Source organism: Acipenser ruthenus, chromosome 25 (genome assembly GCF_902713425.1).
Source record: "Acipenser ruthenus chromosome 25, fAciRut3.2 maternal haplotype, whole genome shotgun sequence".
In the NCBI taxonomy this organism is placed as follows: Eukaryota; Metazoa; Chordata; class Actinopteri; order Acipenseriformes; family Acipenseridae; genus Acipenser; species Acipenser ruthenus.
Genome location: NC_081213.1, coordinates 10,769,577 through 10,795,745, shown reverse-complemented (window position 1 = coordinate 10,795,745; position 26,169 = coordinate 10,769,577). Strand labels below are relative to the sequence as shown.

The window sequence follows — 26,169 nt, the reverse complement described above, 5'->3', positions numbered from 1 at the left end:
TTCACAGAACCGTCTCAGTTTGTGAATGAAGCTGCTGAATGGAGGATGGCCTTGGCTCTTCCAGCCTTGCTTCACTGATTGAGTCTGTGAGGAGGCGGCAGACAGCAGTCAATCGCAGTGCTATTCTTACAGTTCACAGTAATGTGGAGGCTGTCTGAGGAGCCTGAGTATCCCTTTAACAGCAGAACTCTTTGATGTATTGTGCTTCAGTCGCTCGCCCACCATGCGCAGAACAGCTTGTCAACTAACACGGCAGGGAGCAAGTGTAATATTAACTGCTGATGGTTTATTCCCCCCCTTTATAGAAGCATAGCAAAGTGAGCAATGAGGAATTCACTGTTCCTTTTCCAGGACACCACTCTGATTAACTCACATACTAGTCACAGCGAGTCAAGACTCTTCAGAGGACAGCCTGTCTGACGTACTCTGTTCCCACTGGCCCTCTCTCACAATCATTCCCTAATCGTTTGGCTGTCCCCCCCACCCCTTCCCAACAAGTGTGAGGGAGAGTGTGGGAGAGAGGGAGAGATGGAGGGAGAGAGTGTGAGGAAGAGAGGGACAGCGTGTGAGGAAGAGAGGGACAGCATGTGAGGAAGCAACAGAGAGAGAGAGGGTGACAGGGAGCGAGGGGAGAGAGAGTAAAGGAGTGAGAGAGAGAGAGAGAGAGGGAGAGAGAGAGAGAGAGAGAGAGAGAGAGAGAGAGAGAGAGAGAGAGAGAGAGAGAGAGAGAGGGAGAGAGAGAGAGAGAGAGAGAGAGAGAGAGAGAGAGAGAGAGAGAGAGAGAGAGAGAGAGAGAGAGAGAGGGAGCGCTAGTGCTCAGAGCTGAGGCGCTGTCCTAGCCAGGTCACTCACACAAGACTCCTCCACAAACCTGCCTCCACTATCAGAATGAGAAATAAATGACTGCCACAAACCTCCTTCCTCTGCCTCCAGCTCGTCGAGGGAAGAGCTGGACATGCCCATCTCCTGGCACTTCTTCCCATGAGCCTTCGACTTCATGTGTTTCGTCAGGTTCCCTGCGGAGAGACAGACAGGCATGAAGCGACCCCTCTCACTGCACTTCAACTCAGCTCAGCTCAATGTAAGAGATTAAGGTAGTGAGGGAGACGAGGAGAGGGAGAGGGGTGGGGGAGGGAGGGAGTGTGGGACATATTCCCTGAATATGATAATACATGAATGTGTATTAGAAATGTAACTGGATTCATTAATGAAACTGTGTCTTGAGAATAAACTGCTGTGTCTTGAGAAGGGGGCCAACAGACTGAACTATGGGACCTACTGATTAGAGGACCGGCGCCTGGACTGGATTAGGCTGAGCGGACAGTTGAATTATGTACAGATAATTCACACGTGCAACAACAATCGTTTTGACGAAAGGAAGACATAAACTAGTGATGTCCCAGTGGAAAAGGACATTAAAACATCAAAGGACTGGGAGTTAAAGAGGCAAGATACACAAATGATCTCATGAAAGCAGCTACTCAGCAGAGTGAAAAAACTATAAATATCCAAGCAAAACTCAACATTTTGCGCTCCATATCGAATGCTAAACAAGGTGCTGTCACTCTGCTAAGCAAAGCTGCAACTCCGGGACTCTGCCTAAAAACGGACCTAAGACGAGGAAGCAAGCTGCAAGCGAGTCAACGACCACAAGCAACGAGACGGAGGCCCGGCTAGAGGACTGCCATAAAACTTACAGTGACTGTTATCAGACAAACCAGTCTGGGTCTGCTGTACACCTAAAACCACAGTATCCAAAAGAAACTGTGCCCTGCTACCTGCGTAGCTAAAAGATTCAACAAAGAGGACAGAGCGGACGGGCACTGTTGTGGATCCTATACCGAGGACTGAAGACTTTGTTGCAGCTGTTTGTTGATTCTATCGAGAATTGAAAGCTTTGTTGCCGAGTCTGATCCAAAGTGGGATTGAAGACTTAATTGTGAGAGGAGAGCTTTTTGTACTGGACACTTCAACAGATTGAGTTTCCAAAACAGCGGACCAAAAGTCTAAGCTTCAAGGAACTGTTGAGTATAATTCCAGTTGCAATTTCCTTTCATGGAACTAAATGAATGAATTGTAACACATTCACATAGCATAACTGTTAATTATTTAGTATGCACACTTTGCGTGTGAAATAAATTTTAGTGAAACTTGATGAAGTAACTATAAGTAATCTACCTCATATTGTTGTATGAAGAATTTCTTTAAAAGTAAACTTGCAATATACTTACTCTATATACCATTAATAAGCTGAATGTGATATATTCTAAGATTGTCTACATTATCTCAGATTTACTCTGTGCTTACATGTGGGTGTGTGTGTGTGAGCGAGCGAGTCGCTACGTCACAGCCTGCTTGCTGTTGAAGCTGCTGCTGGTGTGTGAGGAGACAGGCCGTGTCATATTTCAATTGCCTGCTAGTCAAGTTAAGGCAGTGAGAGTTCTTGACTTGTGTTCTGTGCTTAGAGACTAAGACATTTACTTTCTGTCTTTTCTGATTTCTGTTTATTATTTGTGTATTTAATAAAATACTACTGTTGATTAAACATTCCTTGTGTCTGCGTGTGAATGTGTGTTCATAGTAAATCCTCGATCTTTGTAACAAGTCAATTAAATGTTGTTAGTAAGAGAACTAATCAACCCAGATAAACATTAAATGATACATTATTGAATTGTTCCTATAGGAGCAAGGGAGGGAGGGAGAGAGTAAAGAAGCGAGGGAAAAAGAGAGTTTAACTCAACTCAATACAGTTCAACTCGACTCGACAGTTCAACTCATCTGAGCTCAGCTCAGCTCAATTCAATTCAATTCAGCTCAGCTCAATTCTACTCAACTCAATTAAATTAAGCTCAGCTCAGCTCAGCTAAAGCATTTCCATTGTGAAGCCTGTGAGGTACTGCTTGCCTTACCTTTGGTTTTGAAGGCAAAGTTGCAGTGTTTGCAGACGTATGGCCGCACGTCGGTGTGTGTGCGGATGTGTTTCTTCAACATGCTGGGCTTCTTACAGCGGATCCCACACTCCTCACACACGTACTTCCCACGGCCTCGCCCGCGCACATACACATACTCCTCATTGGACTTGTACCTGTGAGCAGGGAGGGGAGGGGACAGAGCGAGAGGGTTCAGTGGACAGGTTCTTATTAAAATAGGAACCACATGCACAACACTGTACAGGTGCTACACTATTCAAACAGGTTTCTGTTGAAAGTCTGAATATTTTTGCACTGTAATAAACTGGATGTGAGATACCCGTTATACATCTATGTTGGCGATCTGCCTGGATTGTATATTGGGTTTGTGATTGTAACAGTTGTTGTGTGCAGGAGTATCACTTGTGCAAACTGGGTTTTTCACCTGGAAAATCATTTCAAAAGAATAAAATACAGTGTGAGGAACTCAAATCTTATGGAATACCTCAATTCATTATCAAAACACTCACTCATAGGAATTGCTGCACTTTTTAAAGTATTACTTAATGAATGACACAGCGGACTGAAGCAGCTCCAGCCAGCCTGCAGCTGCCCGTCTGTCGTTTTTAAAAGACGCTCCTCTCAGACTGATAATGCTATTTCTGTATCCTTCGCTCCAACCGGTTGCCAGGCAACACAAAGTTAAACACTGATTTATCTCGCTCCTCACTACATATCCCTCTCTCTCTCCTCTCCCTTTCTCCTCTCCCTCTCTCCTTGTTCCTGTCCTCTAACTCTCTCCCTCTCCTCTCTGCGCTCCCTCTCCTCTCTCTTCCCTCTCTCTCTCCCTCTCACCTCTGACTTTCCTCTGCCTCTCTATTTCCCTCTCCCTTCACACATTATAATCACAGAGGTACAGCTTTTTCTCCACCAGCTAAAGCAGCCAATTAAAAATGTGGTGAGGCTGGATAAATGTATCTTTTTGTCCCTCATTAAGGAGCGCTGCCAACAACACCAGAAATGAGGTGAATTCTGCAGGAAAGAGCACTCTATGAAAATAAACCATGGCTACACAAACACTAACTGTGCAAAGACACACCCATATTCAGCCTGACACATGTACAGAGGCACATTTATAATGACACACTGACACTCACACACAGCGGCACACACTCACACACACACTCATTAGGTCTTTTGTTTAAAGAGGAGCTGTTTCCAAGGATTTAAAAAAAATATATGAACAGCTGGTCATTTTTTCTCTCGTGCTGCTTTAGGCTGCAAGCTTTCACAATGCTCCCCCTCACTGGTAACGTGTGAAACCTCAAGCTAAATCCACATCGTTTCTGGTGAGAATAATAAAAAAAAAAACTATGAAATGTTGCTTTCTGTAAAACTAGGTCAGGGGAAAGTCTCCCAACCAGGTTCTAGGAGGACCTCACTGAACACAAGGAAAGCAGGAATGAATTCCTCTGCTTATTAATGACATGGTCGCTGAATGAAGATCATCCCTGATGTCTTCTCTTATTCATGCTTTGTTTATTGTTCCTGGAACTGTTACTAATGCAGCTGGAGTCGATTAAACAGCCGCAGATCTTTAACCGGCATCTTATCATTCTGTAGAGATCCTGCTGTGAGATTTACTGACCCCCTCGCTAACATTAACAGATTACAATAAAAATACAGTGAAAGTCTGTCTGTCTGCATTGCCATTGAAGTGCCACTGTCTGTCTGCATTGCCATTGTAGTGCCCCTGTCTGTCTGCATTGCCATTGTAGTGCCCCTGTCTGTCTGTCTGCATTGCCATTGTAGTGCCCCTGTCTGTCTGTCTGCATTGCCATTGTAGTGTCACTGTCTGTCTGTCTGCCTGTCTGTCTGTGTTGCCATTGTAGTATCAATGTCTTTCTGTCTGTCTGTCTTGCCATTGTATTGCCACTGTCTGTCTATCTGTCTGCATTGCCATTGTAGTGTCACTGTCTGTCTGTTTGTTTGCCACTGCAGTGCCACTGTCTATCTGTCTGCATTGCAACACACACAAGCATGAATGCACTCACACACACTCACGCACACGCACTCACACACTCATGCACACACACTCACACACACGCACTCATACTTACACACACTCTCACGCACACATACGCACTCACGCACACACACACACACTCGCACTCGCACACTAATACTCACACTCACACTCGCACTCACACTCATACTCACTCTCGCACTCACATTCACACTCACACTCGCACTCACACTCACACTCGCACACTCACACTCATACTCACACTCGCACTCAAATTCACACTCACACTCGCACTCGCACTCGCACTCACACTCACATTCACACTCACACTCGCACACTCACACTCATACTCGCACTTGCACTCACACTCACACTCGCACTCATACTCACACTCGCACTCGCACTCACACTCACACTCACACTCACACTCACATTCACACTCACACTCACATTCACACTCACACTCACATTCACATTCACACTCGCACACTCACACTCATACTCGCACTTGCACTCACACTCGCACACTCACACTCATACTCACTCACACTCGCACTCGCACTCACATTCACACTCACACTCACATTCACACTCACACTCACACACTCACATTCACACTCACACTCACATTCACACTCACACTCACATTCACATTCACACTCACACTCGCACACTCACACTCCTACTCGCACTTGCACTCACACTCACACTCGCACACTCACACTCATACTCACACTCGCACTCAAACTCACCCTCACATTCACACTCACACTCGCACACTCACACTCGCACTCACACTCACATTCACACTCACACTCACACTCACTTTCACACTCACATTCACATTCACACTCACACTCACACTCACACTCACACTCACACACTCACACTCATACTCGCACTTGCACTCACACTCACACTCCTACTCGCACTCACACTCGCACACTCACACTCATACTCACACTCGCACTCAAACTCACACTCACATTCACACTCACACTCACACTCACATTCACATTCACACTCACACTCGCACACTCACACTCATACTCGCACTCGCACTCACACTCACATTCGCACACTCACACTCGCACTCGCACTCACATTCACACTCACACTCACATTCACACTCACACTCGCACACTCACACTCATACTCGCACTTGCACTCACACTCGCACACTCACACTCATACCCACACTCGCACTCACACTCAAACTCACACTCACATTCACACTCACACTCACATTCACACTCACACTCACACTCGCACACTCACACTCACACTCACATTCACACTCACACTCACATTCACACTCACACTCACACTCACATTCACACTCACACTCACACTCACACTCGCACACTCGCACACTCGCACACTCACACTCACACTCACATTCACACTCACATTCACACTCACACTCACATTCACACTCACACTCACATTCACACTCACATTCACACTCATACTCGCACTTGCACTCATACTCACACTCGCACTCACATTCACACTCACACTCACATTCACACTCACACTCGCACACTCACACTCATACTCAGCAGCGAGCCCTGCTTGGTTCCTGACAGGAAGACGAGTTTCTCGTAACAAATCCTCGTTCTGCCCCAGCCTGTACTTAATGCTCCTAATTAATGTCTGCTTTCAGAAGTCCCTTCTTCCCTCAGTGAAATCCTCTGCTTTCTCACCTCCTCTCTCAGGCGTGTCGGGTTCCGGGGGGGGGGGGGCCCTGGCTGGGATTTTCCTCCCCTGAATATACTGACAGTACAGTTTGTCATAGATTTTTAAATTGATTTTATTGGATTCCATTTAATAACCACTCTTCCATACTTAATAGCAGCATTGGCATTTTCAAATACTACGCTGGCATATTCAATAACTACCAGCCATATTCAATAACAGAATATTCTGAACTACACTGCTAAATTCACTGAATACCACACTATATTCAATAACTACCAGCCATATTCAATAACAGCATTGGCATATTCTGAACTACACTGCTACATTCACTGAATACCACACCATATTCAATAACTACCAGCCATATTCAATAACAGCATTGGCATATTCTGAACTACACTGCTACATTCACTGAATAGCACACCATATTCAATAACTACCAGACATATTCAATAACAGCATTGGCATATTCTGAACTACACTGCTAAATTCACTGAATTTCACACCATATTCAATAAATACCCAGCCATAATCAGAACTACGCGGCCATATTCAATAGCTAGCCTGCCATTTAGTTTGCTGTCTCTGTGAATATCAGCTCCACTATTTCCTCTTGTTCTTCTTGTCTTGACACCCTCTGAGTCAGCACTCCACACTCAATGAGGTGCTACTTCTCTGAAATGCTATTCACACCTATTTATCAGCAATGATTTCTCCTGTGCAGTGTTACCGATTTCATCGCAAGTCATGTTCTCCCTTGACTGCATCAGTGACAGCCGGCAGTGGGCAGGTGTTGCACTTGGCTTCACAGCGAACTGCACAGGCAGATTAACACAGCTCAACCCTGCCTTGATCTTTCAAGTTAACACCACCGTTGCAAGTGGACCTCTAGTGTCAATCCATCCACACACATTTCAGATCTTGTTGCTCACTGTAGCAGGGACAGTATTCCGTCATTGGCTTCTCGGATGCATGCGTGTGCTTGCAGGAGAGAGACAGACGTTCTGCCTGTGACATGCTGCCGAGTTGTTCACAGGGGATCGAAGCCAAGGATTGGTCAGCTGTGATTCTTTGACTGGCTGATGAGTGTGTCCCAGGGGAGTGTCTCGCAATCAAAAGCCGCTGACTCCCCACCCACTACCATGCTGAGAGCCGGGACCAAACTGGGCCCTATTATCGATTTGAGGAAGACACCTTGTTGGAGTGTGGTCACCACATGTAAAACCTCTGACTCTGTCTCCATTGTTCAGCACTGGCTTTCCTTCAAACCCGTACACAGCTCTACACTGTTTTGTTTTTGTGGTTGTTGTATTTGTATATTCCTTTTGTGCTTATTTAAATAAATCAATGAATCCTGCGCCAATGTCAGCTCCATGTCTATCTGTAGCGCATAAGCCACACCCCTTCCTATCACAGCCACCTTTGGTGCCTCTGCGTGCCAAGCTTTCGAAGTGACTTTCTAACCAGCTGGTGTTTAGCTCAGAGGCAGCTCTCTTACCCGCCCTCGAAGATTGGGATTCGGGATGGCTCAGCTCTCTTGGAGGTGGACACCTCTTGCTCTCTCTTCTCCTTCTTCTCCTCCTCCTTCTCTTCCACACTGTGAGTGGCAGGGAGGTGTACCTGTGAACAGGTTCACGATTCAGCAAAGCAAGGTAACATTCTCACAGCTCTTTACTCCAAATAGTAATAAACACCACAAAGAAACAGAGATAAACCGCTTGGACATTTGAATGCTATCTAAGTCAAGCTGACATTTTAATTTTGCAAAAAAAAGTTTTGATAATCTGGTCTACAGACACAAAGAAGAGTGCGCAGAGTGGAGGGACTGAATCCTGGACAAAACTACACTCTGCTATACTCAATACTACTGTGGCAGCAGTGTGGAGTAGTGGTTAGGGCTCTGGACTCTTGACCAGAGGGTCGTGGGTTCAATCCCCGGTTGGGACACTGCTGCTGTAGCCTTGAGCAAGGTACTTTACCTAGATTGCTCCAGTAAAAATCCAACTGTATAAATGGGTAATTGTATGTAAAAATAATGTGATATCTTGTAACAATTGTAAGTCGCCCTGGATAAGGGCGTCAGCTAAGAAATAAATAATAATAATAATAATAATACTGTATATTCTGCTATACTCCACTCACTACTATACTCTCCTAGACTCTACAGCAGCTTGAGATATACTGTGGTTGATATTTCATCAATAACTCTAGACACTCAATCACATATAATTTACAAAGCCTTCTGTCTAATGCCTTTGTCAGTGTTATTCCTGCAGAATTGAGTGTATGTATATTCAATGCTCTGCCTTGTGCCCGGCTATGCCCAGGCCCCCGGAGGATGCAGTAGTTAGCAGTAGCTGTGCCCTCACCTCGGACATCTTGGGTTTCCTGGAGTTGGCGGAAACCAGCTTGCCAGCAGCTGGGTGCAGGCCAGTGGCCATGGTGTAGGTCCCTGGGCTGTGCTTCTGCTTGGAGCGCAGCAGAGAGAGCGCCGTCCTGGTGGCGAGGCCGGGGAGGTTGGGGTTGTGCAAGCTGATGCTCCAGGAGGAGTAGACAGAGCTGTGGGGGTCTCTCTGGGGCCCGGGGGTGGGCTTTACATAGTTCAGGTAGCACCAGCTGACAGTGGTGGTAGTGTGCAGGCTGGGGTAGGGGGGGCCCTTCTTGCTGTCGGGACCCCTAGCTTGGGATGGCCCTCTCTGGCTTTCCTCTCCCTCTTCTTCCTTCAAAGATGGCTCAGGTTTTTCCAGTGGAATCTCTTCAACTTTCCCCACCTCCTCTGCCTTATCTTTCTTCCCCTCCTCGTCCCTCCGCACTGCTTTCTTCTTCTCTTCTCGCTCCTCCTCCTCGCCACCCTCTTCTTCATCCTCTTCCTCCTTCACTCGTTTCTGCTGCCGCTGTGCCTCCACGCTCAGCTCCAGGCTGCCTGCTGGGGAGAGCATGCGCTTGTTGCCTCCGGCCGTGGAAGGCCAATGCCCCTCTCCCGTCGCCATGCCCACTCCAGTCTCCAGCGGCAGGGTCATGGGATGGTACATTTTGAGCTCTGGCGTGGGGATCTTCAAGTAGGGCGTCCGCGGCCTGTCCTCTTCCACCTTGCAGATGACCACCGCGGAATGGGCTGATTCCTGGGCCCGAGTGACCAGGACCTGGGAGAGTGTTGTGTATATGGCACGGCCATAGGTGGGGACGCGGGACTGTAGGCGGATGGGCACTACCAGGGGAACCACAGGCCTCAGCTGCTCCGAGCTGGGGGAGATTACTGGTCTGGGGGGCTGGAGGAGGCCTGGCGCTTGAGGGTCGAGGGAGGCAACGGGTTTGGATTCTTGGAAGGGTTCTCTTGTGGGCTGGAGGGCTAGTCCAGGGGGCAAAGGAAGGAAGAGGGCCGGAGCAGCAACTGTCGGGTACTGAAGGGGAAGGAGGGAGCGGTACTGAAGGGGCAGTCCCAAGTGCTCTCCAAGGTGTAGCTGTGCAGGGTGGAGTTGAGGGGAGGCCTGCAGGAAAGAGTGGGGCAATACCTGGGTGGAAAGAACCTCTGAGATCCCTGGAGCAGGGAAGAGCTGAGGAGCCTGCCCCTGAGAGAGAGCTGGCGGTGGGGGTGGTGGCAGGAGGCTTTGGAGAGGGAAAGCGTGCTCACATGAGGGAGAGGGTGGGAAGAGCTGCAGGGGCTTGGTTAAGTGGTCTGTGCTCAGTATAGTGGAGTGGTAGGCTGGGGCAGGCTCAGTGGCGGGTGGTGTTGGAGAGTGGTACCCGAGGCAGACCTGTGGCATGGCTTTGATGCTCCGCCCCGCAGGCTGCTCCTCCGGCTCCGGCTCACCCAGGGTGGCCTGTCTCACCAGGAGGCATTTCTGCCTCTCCCTCCAGGCTGTCGAGGAGCGCTGAGGGGAGAGGCTGCCATAATCGAAGGACTTGCTTCGTGCCTCTGCGATCTGCGCTGGGTGCTGAGCACTGGTGGGAGCTTGTTCAGAAGCTGAGCGTCTCATCTCCCGGTGGGGTTGGTGATGCTGGTGAGGACCAGAGGGAACAGTCAGCATGTGGGTCACGTGGGAGGCCCTAGTAGCTGTCAGCTGATATTCAGACTCAGGCTTGCCTGTTTCCTCGAAGGACGCGGACCGGCTCGAGGTGTGGGATACGCTGCTCTCCTGGCTGGGGCTACGGGGGAGGGAGATGGACTCGAAGCTGGACTCTCCTGACGACTGGGCAGCTTCTGCCAGCCTGAGTCTCTTCTTCTTGGGTGGGAGCTTCTCAGCAGGGAGCTGGGAGAGGCTCTGGCTCCTCTGTGGCCACTGGAACTCCTCAGTCTTCTCCGGCTCCTTGGTTGTGGAAGCTGAGGGGGTCACCAGCACCACCTCTGGGTCGGACTCCTCAGTCACAAGGATCTCTGGCACCTGGATGTTAGACTGTCGTACCAGCCTGGAGAAAGTGGGAGGCTTGGGCTGCTGGTGCTGTACTAAGGCAGTAGATCCTCTGCCCTTCTCCTCGCTTTCCTGACTCTCCCCACTGGCTGTCTCCTGCTTCTCGAAAGAGCTGGTGTGCTGGATGACAGAGATCTTCCCTGTGGTTCTACGGTCCTGCTCCGACTGTACAGGGGCCCCCAGAGAGCTCTCCTTGCCCAGGATGTCAGCTACTTGTCGGCTTTCCTCCAAGGGCCTGCTTGGGATGCCTGAGTAGGGAGAGGTGGAATAGGAGGAGCTGGATGTCACAGATGCTGGGCTCGGCTCAAAAGCAGGAGGCTCCTCCTCGTCACCCAGGCTCTTCTCCTTCCTCCTCTTCCGCACTGCTGCTGCCGAGGCCCCCAGCGTGTGATGCATCATCTGTGGGCGGTCTTCACGGTTAGCACTGGGGAGCGACTCCCTCTCGGGGGCTTGCGAAGGATGGACAGGACAGTAGTAGCGCCGGTGGGTCTCGTAGTTGTCCTGTTTCTTGTAACGGGCCCCACAGGCCTCGCACTCGTACAGCTGGGGCCCTCGTCGATGCTTCTGCGCAGGATCTGTGGTGTACGTGGATGAGCAGGAGGAGGAGGGCTTCTCCGGAATGAACTCACCACCCAGGGGCACCTCGATGGCAGGCTGGCGGCGGAGCATGCGATGATGCGGAGGCAACAAGGTACCAGCCCGTGTCTCTGTTGCCAAGGCCTGCCGCTCGTCAAAGGAATGGCTCAGCCTGAAGCTGTGCGAGGAGCCTGCGGCTGCGCTGGGGTCTGCAGAGGAAGGCATCGAGTGACTTCTCAGTAGAGGCACTGTGGAGGAAAGGCCTGCCAGGAAAGCTGGGTCGGACACCTGGGGGTACAGAGGCTCCCCTACAACGCCAACCCCCATGCAGCCTATACTGCTACTGGTGCTGGGAAACTCTCCCTTGGGGTCAAACAGGAAAGGCTCCTTCTGTCCCACAGTTTTGGGTGACTCTAGACTGCCCCTTCTAGACAGGGAGGTCCTCCGGGGTTTCACACTGTCAATCTCACTGGTGTCGACCACGGCTTCGTTGATGGTGATAAGTTTGGTGATGTGTTCGATGACTTGAGTCTTGGGCACTGAGAAGGGGATGCTCTTCTCTTCCTGTGTGGATGAAGAGGGAGGCTGCTGCTGCTGCTGTGGAGGAGCGTTCCTCTGCTGCTGCCCCATCCTCCCGTACTTGCCCAGGATGATTTCGGCGTAGCTCTTGGTGTTGGTGCTGGGCGGGCTCCCCTGCTGCTGCTCTGAGCTCTCGGAGCGTGAGAAGTATCCCGACTCAGTGCTGCCCTTACTGCCGGGGCTCAGGAACGATGATGCAGGGTCGTCCGGCACAGCCACAGGGGCTTTCTTCCTCTCGCTGAGCCGCATGGCCAGCCTCTGCTTTACAGCGTGCGAGTCCTCAGGCTGCTCTGCGCCAGCGCTCTTGCGGGGTGCCAGCCCCCCATACGGGTCCAGGGAGAAGGAGGAAGTAGGAGACGAAGTGCGCTGGCCCGTCTCGTCCTCCGAATCTGTGCTTTCGCCTTCCGTCTGCTCCTCCTGCTCGACTCCCGACTGCCCCCCCTCAGGCCCCCCCGGGGTGTAGCCTTCCCTGCCCGAGGCAAGCCCGGCTTTGATGCGGTGGGCATGCGACTTGCGGTGCTTGTAGAGGTTGCTCTTGGTCTTGAAGGAGAAGCCGCAGGGGGTGCAGGGGTACGGCCGCTCTCCTGTGTGTGAGCGGATGTGCTTCTGCAGGACGCTGGGCTTGGCACACGGCCGCCCACAGTACTGGCACACATACTTGCCCGGTTTCTGAGGCTTGCGCTCCCTCTTGGGGACCCCCTCCTGGGCTTCCTTACCAGCATGGGGGGGTGGGACCAACTGGGGGTGCAATCTGGAGGTAGAGGAGGACGAAGAAGAGGGGACACCCTCCCCTGAGGGTCCAGGGGAGTCTGAGAACTGCCATGCTGTCGTCCCAGTCACCCTCTCTGGGTCTGCGCTCCCAGGGAGCTGAAAAGCGGATGGCGGCTGTTGCTGTTGTTGTTGCAGATGGGGGTAGTGGCGCTCTAGGTCCCCCCTCTTCGGTTGCCGGTGAAGGAGGTGTCGACCGGGGGTCTGCAGGGAACGGGAAGGGAACAGTCGGTGGTGCTGTGGGGAAGGAGACTGGGATAGACTGCCCTGCAAAGGGGGCTCTGACACGGACTGTTCTGGCCCTCCGGACCGCTCCCCACCAGTCGGCTGGCTTTGCTCGGCCTCCATGGGGTGGGGAGGGGGCCTCAAACACACACTGGGAATGCTTCCGGCTTCTAAGTAGTGGGGGGCCTCATTGAATTAGCAAGAGAGCCTCCCCCTGAAACTAGCAACATTTAGGAAGGGACTGGGGGAAAGGGCCTGAGAAGAGAGGGAGGAGAGACTGGGGGACAGGGTCTGAGAACAGAGGGACGAGGGACTGGGGGAGAGGGTCTGTTAAGGGAGGGACGAGATACTGGATGAGATGGTCTGAGTAGGGAGGTACGAGGCACTGGGGGAAAGGGTCTGAGAAGGGAGGGACGAGGGATTGGGTGAGAGGGTCTGAGAATGGAGGGACGAGGGACTGGGGGAGAGAGTCTGAGAATGGAGGGACGAGGGACTGGGGGAGAGGGTCTGAGAATGGAGGGACGAGGGACTGGGGGAGAGGGTCTGAGAATGGAGGGACGAGGGACTGGGGGAAAGGGTCTGAGAAGGGAGGGAGGAGGGAGGAGGGGAGAGGGTCTGAGTTTTTAGAAATCCCTTCTGTTAAGTTTATATTGTCCCCCCTAAACTGTCTCTTTATATGTGTGATTTTTTTGTTTTGGTCAGTGGTTCGGGAGTTTGGAAGCTCGACTGCTCTGTATATAGATACTGTCCATCAGAAAATCGAGAGAGGCTGGATACAAGCCGGGGGCTCGGGTCCATAGCTCATCTCTGACAGTCTCCTTGGCCCCCTACAGACTCCCATTGCTGCTCCAGCAGCCCCCCAGGCCAGCACTGCACTCCGGGCTCCTTCGTTGCAGATATTTCCTCCCGTGCTGCTCTCTCTCAATGTTTCTGAACCCAGGGACCCTGGAAGAACAAATACAGACAATTTACAATAACTGTTGTTAGATTTTGCAATTCTGAAGCTGCTGGCAGTTCTAGGAGGTATCAGCATTATAGAAGCAGCTACAGACTGGAAAATCCATACAAGCACAGGAAAGGCCCCTCGCTGTTCTCATGATCCATTGGACCACATTCAAAAAGCTTCCACTCATATATTAAAGAATGCTTTTATGAATGCATTTTGATAGTCATGCCTCTGTTGAGGACTGCTGTTCAGAACAGTTTAATGAACATGAAAAATGTATTCTAAAGATAAAAAAGACTTTGAAAAAATGAAATAGGACCTTTGATCATTCATGAAGGATTCCAGAGATGACAGATATGTGTGGAGTGACAGTCTGTCCCTGATACCTATTGTGGACTGTTACCTCGAACGAGGGAAAGACAGAGAGAGAGAGAGAGAGAGAGAGAGAGAGGGAGAGGGAGATAGAGAAGGAGGAAAGACAGAGAGAGGGACTGTGTGCCCCACAGCACACAGTCCTGTAACAGCACACAGACACAGCCCCACACCACACAAGCTTCAGCACTCCTCCAGAAGGGCTCCCAACATCACCGAACTCAAAAGACCATATTAATTAAAAAGCTCACAGAAATCGAGGAATCATGAAACCTGGCCATCGAAACAGGACGACCCAGACAGTCCTGGCTGCCCAGAGACAGGAGGCTACGTGGTCACTGTGAACTGGGAGAAGTCGAGACAGAGATGCACTTTCTCCTACACTGCAATAAATATATTTAAACAAGGGACACATTCTTCAAAGATTTTTCAATTTCTCTCCCGTAATTCCCACACCTGACCAGTCCAGAGAGAGTGGCAGTCCTACTGGGGGAAGAACACACGGTCCCACTGTCTGCCCAGCATGTGTGTGCCCGTCACAGGCTGAGGGACGCACGGGGGCGCTGACAGGAGAGGGGGGAGGGGGGGGGGGGGGTAGTTAGCTTATTTACCAGTGCTCAGTTTTACATTCCTACCACTACCTCTTTATTTCATTATTTCTTTTCATGTATTCACTTGTATTGATGCACATGTTTAGATTGTATACTGCACTTTGTAACTGCTTTGGCAATAATGCGTACCAGTTATGTGACAGGGGTTCACATAACTGGTACGCAGGTATGCATGCGAACCAATAAAAAGTTCATAAGATCAGTATTTTTCGTTTAATGGACACTTGAAACAACCAATGATAGCAGGGATCTCTATTAAGCCGTCCATTCAGAGAAGAGGGATGCAGTTACGGGCGTGGCATTGAGGAAGCTCGCTGACGCTTCACTTCCCAAACTGAGCGGGGGTGAGAGGAGGTGTCGATGTTTGAAACTGTTGCATTTAAATGCGAGTTTAAAAAAATACAATTACTTAACCATTTTACTTCAAATAATATAGTTGTCTACGTTTTAGTAACTTTAAACTAAAACAATTGGATTCTGACAGCATTACAATGGGTATCATTTCCCTCCACTAAAGAAGCAGCATGTTATTGAGGAATGGCTGAGGAGTGAGGGGCCCTGCTTGTTAATGCTGTGCTGTGACTCGTGACACATAATACAGTAATAAATCAATCATCTTTCAGAGGAATGTATGTGTTCTGCTTCGACTCTTCGTTCTTTATTGAAACTTCATGAAACCTGTTAACTGTGCAGCGGGTTGCAGTGGCTTTGAAATTTATGCCATCATTTACAATTGATTCTGTCTGACCAGCAGCTGACCAAACGTGGCCGAGGCAGAGATAGTCAAGCAAATCAAACATACCTGCTGCTTCCCTAGTGTTCACTTTGGATCCCAGTGTCTCCTCCCCACTCAGTCACGATGTGTCGTCAGCACAGCTGCTCAGAAACGACTCACAAACTGAAAGTGGCCTTAGCAGGTTTCATGGTGTTCCACTGAGGAACCAGTCACACATGTACTCTAAACGTGAGCTATTTCTTACAGTATTGTGCAAGCTCTGTAAAGTAAATGTTGAAAGCAAGCCTAATTGTTAGAGTGTCCAGCTGGTCTACAGAGTGCTTTCTGGTAACTTCCCTGCTCCTGGCTGTATGCACCCCCAATGGAGGAAGCAGTACAGGCACTTTTCTGTGTAACACCTAGGAACCAGGCCAGGTGCAAAGCAGCTGAGGCATTACGTTATGTTTTAAACCTGCTCTATTGCACATTGGAGGGGGTTCTTGTGAAATTCTAATCAGCATAGCAAAAAAAGTGTTCTTGTAGTTTTAACAGAGAATTACATTTGCATACCAAATGAATAAGCAGTGTGAACGGAAGGCTATTAATGCAGAAGTGTGCACTACAAAAGGCTGGTCTTTGCAGATATCTGTACAAGCCCTGCAGTTTTCTGTTTTTGTGGTTGTTTGCATTAGGTTGAGAAAGGCTTTCTTGACTTTTCTCTTATCAGAATAAAGAAGATGCCTTTTTTTCTTCCTCTGCTTATACTTCTGTTTTGCGTCTGCAGATAACCGAGTAGATGCAGACACATGACTTTCTAAATTCCAGAGTGACCACAGCTGAAACTACCTTTTACAAGAATGTACACAAACTAGAATGCCAACGGTGTCTGGTTTTACAATGCTTCCCCATGCTTTGCTATGCTTCCATATGCTTTGCCATGCTCCCCCATGCTTTGCCATGCTTCCATATGCTTTGCCATGCTTCCCCATGCTTCCCCTTGCTTTGTTACACATTGCTGTGCTTTTGCTGTAGGACACTTTTATATGTGGAGTGCCGCACTGGCCTGCCGGACAGCTTCAATATTTTAGTATGAAACTGAACATGCCTGTCTGGTGAAGCCGTCCCGACAGACAGACAGGCAGGCAGACAGGCAGACAGACAGGCAGGCAGGCAGGCAGGCAGACAGGCAGACAGACAGGCAGGCAGACAGGCAGACAGACAGGCAGGTAGGCAGAGAGTAGGCAGGCAGGCAGACAGGCAGGCAGACAGACAGGCAGGCAGACAGACAGGCAGGTAGGCAGAGAGTAGGCAGGCAGACAGGCAGGCAGGCAGACAGGCAGGCAGAGACAGAGCAGGGAGGCAGGCAGGCAAGCAGGTAGACAGACAGACAGACAGACAGACAGACAGACCCAAAAGCTGTTTCTGAAACCTGCTGTTGTTGCAGCTGCAAACAGCAGTTTTTTCTTCTTTATTTGTCTCTGAGATTTTTTGGGAGAGACAGGATTGTATAGCTGCAGCCACACTCTGAGTATGTTTCTGTTTGTACGGAGGCTAATCTTCCCAGTTGCTAGGGGGAAAAGAAAACCCAAAGAAAGCAGCCAAAGAAAATATTTCCAGGAATGTAACGGCTTAAGAAAATAAAGCTCTTGTTTCACTGACTTAGCGAGGGAGATTTCTTTAACCTGCACTGCCTCTCTGTCAGGACTGACACAAGTCCTGTGATGGCAGCAATTATCTAAATAAACACTGTCCATGTGGTGACTGCAGCCCTGACAGGACCTCTGTGTGTCGTATCTTGGAAAACATTACCAATAATTACCACATTTGTGGTAAATCATCTGTTTCAATGAATACAAAGTACAGTAGTTTGAAACATGTATTTTAAACTCTACTGCAGTGCTTCTATGTGTGTTATAATGTTGGAATGTTTAAGCATTTTTATTGACTGAATCTTATACCCTGAGCTCAAAGTGTGAACACATTATGGTCTGCTTCACCTTGTAGGGTTCCAGTTTTAACTGGAGCTCTGCAGTGTAAAATCAATGTGCACAGGGGCACTAAAAAGGGTTAATGGCATGCAGTCCACAAACAAAGCCTGCTCGTCAGCTAATGAAAGCACGTTCAGGACTGAGCCCAGGATTCATGTACAAGATAATAAGCAGAAAGAGTCTCTAATGTCCTGAAGATCGAGCAGCAAACCATCCAGCCATTACAACCAGCTTTAACAAAAGCACCCAGAAACCATCCAGCTATTACAACCAGCTTTAACAAGAGCACCCAGAAACCATCCAGCCATTACAACCAGCTTTAACAAGAGCACCCAGAAACCATCCAGCCATTACAACCAGCTTTAACAAGAGCACCCAGAAACCATCCAGCCATTACAACCAGCTTTAACAAAAGCACCCAGAAACCATCCAGCTATTACAACCAGCTTTAACAAGAGCACCCAGAAACCATCCAGCTATTACAACCAGCTTTAACAAAAGCACCCAGAAACCATCCAGCCATTACAACCAGCTTTAACAAAAGCACCCAGAAACCATCCAGCCATTACAACCAGCTTTAACAAGAGCACCCAGAAACCATCCAGCCATTACAACCAGCTTTAACAAGAGCACCCAGAAACCATCCAGCTATTACAACCAGCTTTAACAAAAGCACCCAGAAACCATCCAGCTATTACAACCAGCTTTAACAAAAGCACCCAGAAACCATCCAGCCATTACAACCAGCTTTAACAAGAGCACCCAGAAACCATCCAGCCATTACAACCAGCTTTAACAAGAGCACCCAGAAACCATCCAGCTATTACAACCAGCTTTAACAAGAGCACCCAGAAACCATCCAGCCATTACAACCAGCTTTAACAAGAGCACCCAGAAACCATCCAGCCATTACAACCAGCTTTAACAAGAGCACCCAGAAACCATCCAGCCATTACAACCAGCTTTAACAAGAGCACCCAGAAACCATCCAGCCATTACAACCAGCTTTAACAAGAGCACCCAGAAACCATCCAGCCATTACAACCAGCTTTAACAAGAGCACCCAGAAACCATCCAGCTATTACAACCAGCTTTAACAAGAGCACCCAGAAACCATCCAGCCATTACAACCAGCTTTAACAAGAGCACCCAGAAACCATCCAGCCATTACAACCAGCTTTAACAAGAGCACTCAGAAACCATCCAGCCATTACAACCAGCTTTAACAAGAGCACCCAGAAACCATCCAGCCATTACAACCAGCTTTAACAAGAGCACCCAGAAACCATCCAGCCATTACAACCAGCTTTAACAAGAGCACCCAGAAACCATCCAGCTATTACAACCAGCTTTAACAAAAGCACCCAGAAACCATCCAGCTATTACAACCAGCTTTAACAAAAGCACCCAGAAACCATCCAGCCATTACAACCAGCTTTAACAAAAGCACCCAGAAACCATCCAGCCATTACAACCAGCTTTAACAAGAGCACCCAGAAACCATCCAGCCATTACAACCAGCTTTAACAAAAGCACCCAGAAACCATCCAGCTATTACAACCAGCTTTAACAAGAACACCCAGAAACCAGCCATTACAAAATCCAGAAACTACAAAATGATATTTTAAAAGTCTACCGGAAGCCATAATAGTAGTACAGTATTTCATGTTAGATTTCGAAATGTCAATTTTTTAAAGTTTTTTTGTTAAGTATATGGAAAACTACAAAGCGGTATGTATTTCAATAGGTTAACATAACATTACTCAGCAGGTTTCATTTGACTTTATGAAGCAAAATGAGTTAATTCTACAGGGTGATGCAAACGTGTGGCCACAGCTGTACACTGTATTGTACATGAGGCCTCTCCAGAATATAGCTGAGCTCATCCTCACATCAGGGGCTCCAGTGACAGGAAGAGCCCTGCATCATGCTGACAGGGTTACGGCTCTTTGTTTGGCGGATGTGAACAAGTCTAGAGTGAATGGACTGCACTACAGTGTACATTTCACATAGGAAGGTATAGCTTGTCCTCAAATTCCATGGATCCCAGCTGGCTGTGTTCAGAACCCTTCTGAGAGGAGTTCTAAAAGCAGGTGCCAGCACGCAGTCTCCTCTTACAGCTACTCTAAACTGACATGTGGCTCATTACAGAAGTTATCCAGCCAGTAATTAGTCTTTTCTGGCAATTCAATTCTTTAATTGATTATCAGCTAGAAGAGGTCCAGGCCTTCTGATGAGGGGAAGCAGTTTGCCTGAACCAGTTAACCTGAATTAGCACAAGACTGACTGCCCGATCACTCTAGCAACACGTCAGCAATGAAGTTATCAAACACAGGGCTGGACTGGACAAGAGATACTCATTGGATACTGGGATTGCAGAATTCCAACCCCAAGCTAGTCAGTGACATCTATCCCCTGCACGGCTAAATACCAAAATCCATTCAAACCAGTAACTTGAAAAAAGTAGATCACCATGACCGACATCCACGGCATAAAATGCACATTTAACACACAGACAGACAGGCGGGCGTGCCCTGTGATTCGAAAACAAAGTCCCAACTAAAGTTTCTTAAATGCATGTAAAAAGTGTGACCTACTGATGTACTGCCTCCAAATAGCCTCAAATGAACACACTCGCAGTGACTTGGGCTAAAGATGCTCCACAGCAGGTTTCCTTACGATTGGACACGTGGTCATCACTGAACCCTCGCCCACCACGATTCAAGTTCATCACTGAACCCTCGCTCACCACCGATTCAAGTTCATCACTGAACCCTCGCTCACCACAGATTCAAGTTCATCACTGAACCCTCGCTCAACACCGATTCAAGTTCATCACTGAACCCTCGCTCAACACCGATTCAAGTTCATCACTGAACCCTCGCTCAACACCGATTCAAGTTCATCACTGAACCCTCGCTCAACACCGATTCAAGTTCATCACTGAACCCTCGCTCAACACCGATTCAAGTTCATCACTGAACCCTCGCTCAACACCGATTCAAGTTCATCACTGAACCCTCGCTCAACACCGATTCAAGTTCATCACTGAACCCTCGCTCAACACCGATTCAAGTTCATCACTGAACCCTCGCTCAACACCGATTCAAGTTCATCACTGAACCCTCGCTCAACACCGATTCAAGTTCATCACTGAACCCTCGCTCAACACCGATTCAAGTTCATCACTGAACCCTCGCTCAACACCGATTCAAGTTCATCACTGAACCCTCGCTCAACACCGATTCAAGTTCATCACTGAACCCTCGCTCAACACCGATTCAAGTTCATCACTGAACCCTCGCTCAACACCGATTCAAGTTCATCACTGAACCCTCGCTCAACACCGATTCAAGTTCATCACTGAACCCTCGCTCAACACCGATTCAAGTTCATCACTGAACCCTCGCTCACCACCGATTCAAGTTCATCACTGAACCCTCGCTCAACACCGATTCAAGTTCATCACTGAACCCTCGCTCAACACCGATTCAAGTTCATCACTGAACCCTCGCTCAACACCGATTCAAGTTCATCACTGAACCCTCGCTCAACACCGATTCAAGTTCATCACTGAACCCTCGCTCAACACCGATTCAAGTTCATCACTGAACCCTCGCTCAACACCGATTCAAGTTCATCACTGAACCCTCGCTCACCACCGATTCAAGTTCATCACTGAACCCTCGCTCAACACCGATTCAAGTTCATCACTGAACCCTCGCTCAACACCGATTCAAGTTCATCACTGAACCCTCGCTCAACACCGATTCAAGTTCATCACTGAACCCTCGCTCAACACCGATTCAAGTTCATCACTGAACCCTCGCTCAACACCGATTCAAGTTCATCACTGAACCCTCGCTCAACACAGATTCAAGTTCATCACTGAACCCTCGCTCACCACCGATTCAAGTTCATCACTGAACCCTCGCTCAACACAGATTCAAGTTCATCACTGAACCCTCGCTCAACACCGATTCAAGTTCATCACTGAACCCTCGCTCAACACCGATTCAAGTTCATCACTGAACCCTCGCTCACCACCGATTCAAGTTCATCACTGAACCCTCGCTCAACACCGATTCAAGTTCATCACTGAACCCTCGCTCAACACCGATTCAAGTTCATCACTGAACCCTCGCTCAACACCGATTCAAGTTCATCACTGAACCCTCGCTCAACACCGATTCAAGTTCATCACTGAACCCTCGCTCAACACAGATTCAAGTTCATCACTGAACCCTCGCTCACCACCGATTCAAGTTCATCACTGAACCCTCGCTCAACACCGATTCAAGTTCATCACTGAACCCTCGCTCAACACCGATTCAAGTTCATCACTGAACCCTCGCTCAACACCGATTCAAGTTCATCACTGAACCCTCGCTCAACACCGATTCAAGTTCATCACTGAACCCTCGCTCACCACCGATTCAAGTTCATCACTGAACCCTCGCTCAACACCGATTCAAGTTCATCACTGAACCCTCGCTCAACACCGATTCAAGTTCATCACTGAACCCTCGCTCAACACCGATTCAAGTTCATCACTGAACCCTCGCTCAACACCGATTCAAGTTCATCACTGAACCCTCGCTCAACACCGATTCAAGTTCATCACTGAACCCTCGCTCAACACCGATTCAAGTTCATCACTGAACCCTCGCTCAACACAGATTCAAGTTCATCACTGAACCCTCGCTCAACACCGATTCAAGTTCATCACTGAACCCTCGCTCAACACCGATTCAAGTTCATCACTGAACCCTCGCTCAACACCGATTCAAGTTCATCACTGAACCCTCGCTCAACACAGATTCAAGTTCATCACTGAACCCTCGCTCAATACCGATTCAAGTTCATCACTGAACCCTCGCTCAACACCGATTCAAGTTCATCACTGAACCCTCGCTCAACATCTTTAGTGCAACATTGGGCTGCGCTGTGTTTGAGTTTGTACATCTTTAAAATAATACAGTCTTAGATAGCAGTACCATGGTTCACTCTAATACAATCTCAGATAGCAGTGCCACGAGCAGCAGTGATCTGTCCATTAGTATCTCCTCTGTGAGTGAAGCACAGTGGGGAGCAGCAGTGATCTGTCCATTAGTATCTCCTCTGTGAATGAAGCACAGTGGAGAGCAGCAGTGATCTGTCCATTAGTATCTCCTCTGTGAATGAAGCACAGTGGGGAGCAGCAGTGATCTGTCCATTAGTATCTCCTCTGTGAATGAAGCACAATAGGGAGCAGCAGTGATCTGTCCATTAGTATCTCCTCTGTGAATGAAGCACAGTGGGGAGCAGCAGTGATCTGTCCATTTGTATCTCTTCTCTCGCTGGGGACCTCTCTAATCCCCCGCTGCCTTGCTGGAGCTACATTGTGTCTCCAGGGGCTCAGAGCCCAGGTTGCGAGAGTTCAGCCTCAGTGACGTTCATAGTAACTCACCTCACACCGCCATCGTCCCCCACACTCACACTGTTATTTCTCTACAGAGCGGTCTCCTGCGGGCCTCACTGCCACCCAGGGGCAATGTGCTGCCAAATACCGGCACGCACATGCAGGGTGGATGTACCCTCATACAAGTGTCCCACAGTAAAAACACAGTAAAGTGTAATAAAGCATGCCAAAGAATATTACAAAAAAAACATGGTAAACTGTGATAAATGTGTAGTACAACCATGGGAAAAGCATGACAAATTCACTGTTGCAAACCTTTGTAAAGGGTTGACACAATGGTTCAGTAATCCACAAATAAGCAATGAGGGAGGGAGACACGAGCACAGAGACTGTTACAGTATGTCTTTATGCACAAATTGACTATGAGTAAGGATGCAACACGTTGATTTTTTTGTGCATTTCACTGGCAAGTTGCAGAAAAAAAACAAGAATTCTCATAAAAGTTAACACAGGCAGGCATCGTGTCCAAGAAGCGGGGCATCACAAAGATCAGAAAAAAAGATTACGAAACAGATAAACCTCTCGCTTCAGCTACAGTTTGCAGGAAATAAAAAATGATGTTCAGCGGCAGTCTGAAGTGTTTTGTTTAGCAATGTTTAGTTTTAGAGAAAGTGGGTATTTATTTTCAACTTGGGTACACTACATTGTATTAAAAAAAGTTTCAAGAAATAAAATGTAAGTATTAATTAATATTTTTTAAAGATGCAAGTGTATGTATGTGAAGATCACAACCGAGAGTTTACAGTAACATACGATCTGTTTATTTTATTTTATTTATTATTTTTATTTCGTATCAGACGCCCTTATCCAGAGCGACTTACAATTGTGTTCATTTACATGCTCACTCAGCTACACAATACAAATCTCATTCGCTGACCTACATAGCTACACGTAAATGCTGCGTGCGTACACAACCAAACAATTCACAGACTCACAGGTTTGTATTTTCAGTGCGTGACATACTGCATTTTTAGAAAATAAAGAAAGTGGCAAACCAAATGTGTTTTTACATCCATTTCCAAGATTTCAGAGACTTTTGTTCAAATTCAGGATTTTCATGATTTCTGTGACCTCCGTGACAAAATCGTATCCTTAACTATGAGTTACCCACAAAGAACCACTGTATTTTCTGTTTATGCCGACGTAATTAGACATTTAATGATTTACGCAATATGCTAGACTTAATTAGGTACAGTCATTTATGTTTGTGTCACAAGACTGGCTGAGTGATGACGCGTCAGACCCGGAAGAAACACACAGACAGACGGTGGTGATGAGTAGCTGAGTGCAAATGGTAGCACTCAGCGTTTATTAACAAAATAAAAGATTTAAACAGAACACAAAAACAGGACACGGCAAAATAAAGAGACAAACAAAACGGACTACACAGTAAACAGACAGTGCACGGACAGACACACACACACAAACAAACAAACACGGTGAGTTTTAAATAAACAAGTATCGTGCTGGTCCTACCAGCACGTAATAGCAATTGATATTTAAACTAACTTTAACTTCATTTCTCCTTCTCCTTCTCCTTCTCTCTCTCCCGTTCACTACTCACCGAACACCCAACCACGAGTGAATGAAACGTGCATCTATTTATACTGTTGTGCCGGGATTCAATTCCTAATTAATTATTCACTTGAATCCCAGCAGGTGAATTAATTACGTACAACCTCGTGCGCGCATATTACTTACTTTAAATGCACGTGCAGTGATGTGCAATCCCGTGCCTAAATACAATTATACATTTTTAAATACACGTGAAACACAGACCCGTTTATATCCCGTGTACCAATGACTATACACCAACATTAACACACGCACCATACAACACATAACACACAAATGCACACGGGCGAGGCGCATTGCCACAATCCCGTGTACCAATGACTATACACCAACATTAACACACAAATGCACACGGGCGGGGCGCATTGCCACAATCCCGTGTACCAATGACTATACACCAACATTAACACACAAATGCACACGGGCGGGGCGCATTGCCACAGTTTGTTTTAGGGGTTGAACATTGCTGTTGCTGTGGGGAGCCACTATTGTGATGTTGCTCTGCTCAAGCTGGCCGTTGAAATATGATAAATAAATAGCTTTGAAACAGCCACATGCGCAGTATAAACATTTCTCAGAGGACACAAGCAGTTTCTACACAGACACCGAGACACACACAGAAACACAGACACACACACAGACACCGAGACACACAGACACCCAGACACACCCAGACACACACACAGATACCCAGACACACACAGACACCCAGACACACATACACAGACACACAGAAACACACTCACACAGACACCCAGACACACACACAGACACACACAGACACACAGATACCCAGACACACACAGACACCCAGACACACACACACACAGACACACAGACAGACACACACACAGACACCCAGACACACAAGGACACCCAGACACACACACAGATACCCAGACACACACACAGACACACACACAGACACACAGAAACACACACAGACACCCAGACACACACACAGACACACACACAGACACCCAGACACACACACAGACACCCAGACACACATACAGACACACACACTCAGACACCCAGACACAAACACAGACACCCAGACACATACAGACACCGAGACAGACACACACACAGACACCCAGACACACACACAGATACCAGACACCCAGACACAGACAGACACCCAGACACACACACAGACACACTCACAGACACCGAGACATACACACAGACACACACACAGACACCCAGACACACACAGACACACACATAGACACACAGTCACACACACAGACACCGAGACACACACACAGAGACCCAGGCACACACAGAAACACACACAGACCCCGA

At 48.2% G+C, this 26,169-nt stretch overlaps 1 protein-coding gene across 4 annotated transcripts in view; it reads right to left on the bottom strand.

Annotated features, from left to right (window-relative positions):
• LOC117962752 (transcription factor HIVEP3-like) overlaps positions 1-26,169 on the bottom strand; it is a 148,613-nt gene that overhangs the window by 8,404 nt on the left and 114,040 nt on the right. For 3 of the 4 annotated variants that reach the window (XM_058999467.1, XM_058999466.1, XM_058999469.1), the window contains 4 exons: positions 9,006-14,138; positions 8,135-8,256; positions 2,910-3,085; positions 915-1,016 (listed from right to left, as the gene is read on the bottom strand). In XM_058999467.1, the coding sequence (XP_058855450.1) occupies positions 915-1,016; positions 2,910-3,085; positions 8,135-8,256; positions 9,006-13,316 (4,711 nt within the window). In that variant the 5' untranslated portion in view covers positions 13,317-14,138. Of the gene's footprint in view, positions 1-914; positions 1,017-2,909; positions 3,086-8,134; positions 8,257-9,005; positions 14,139-24,795; positions 25,782-26,169 lie in introns of those variants that run through there. The other variant, XM_058999468.1, reaches the window with a different exon arrangement.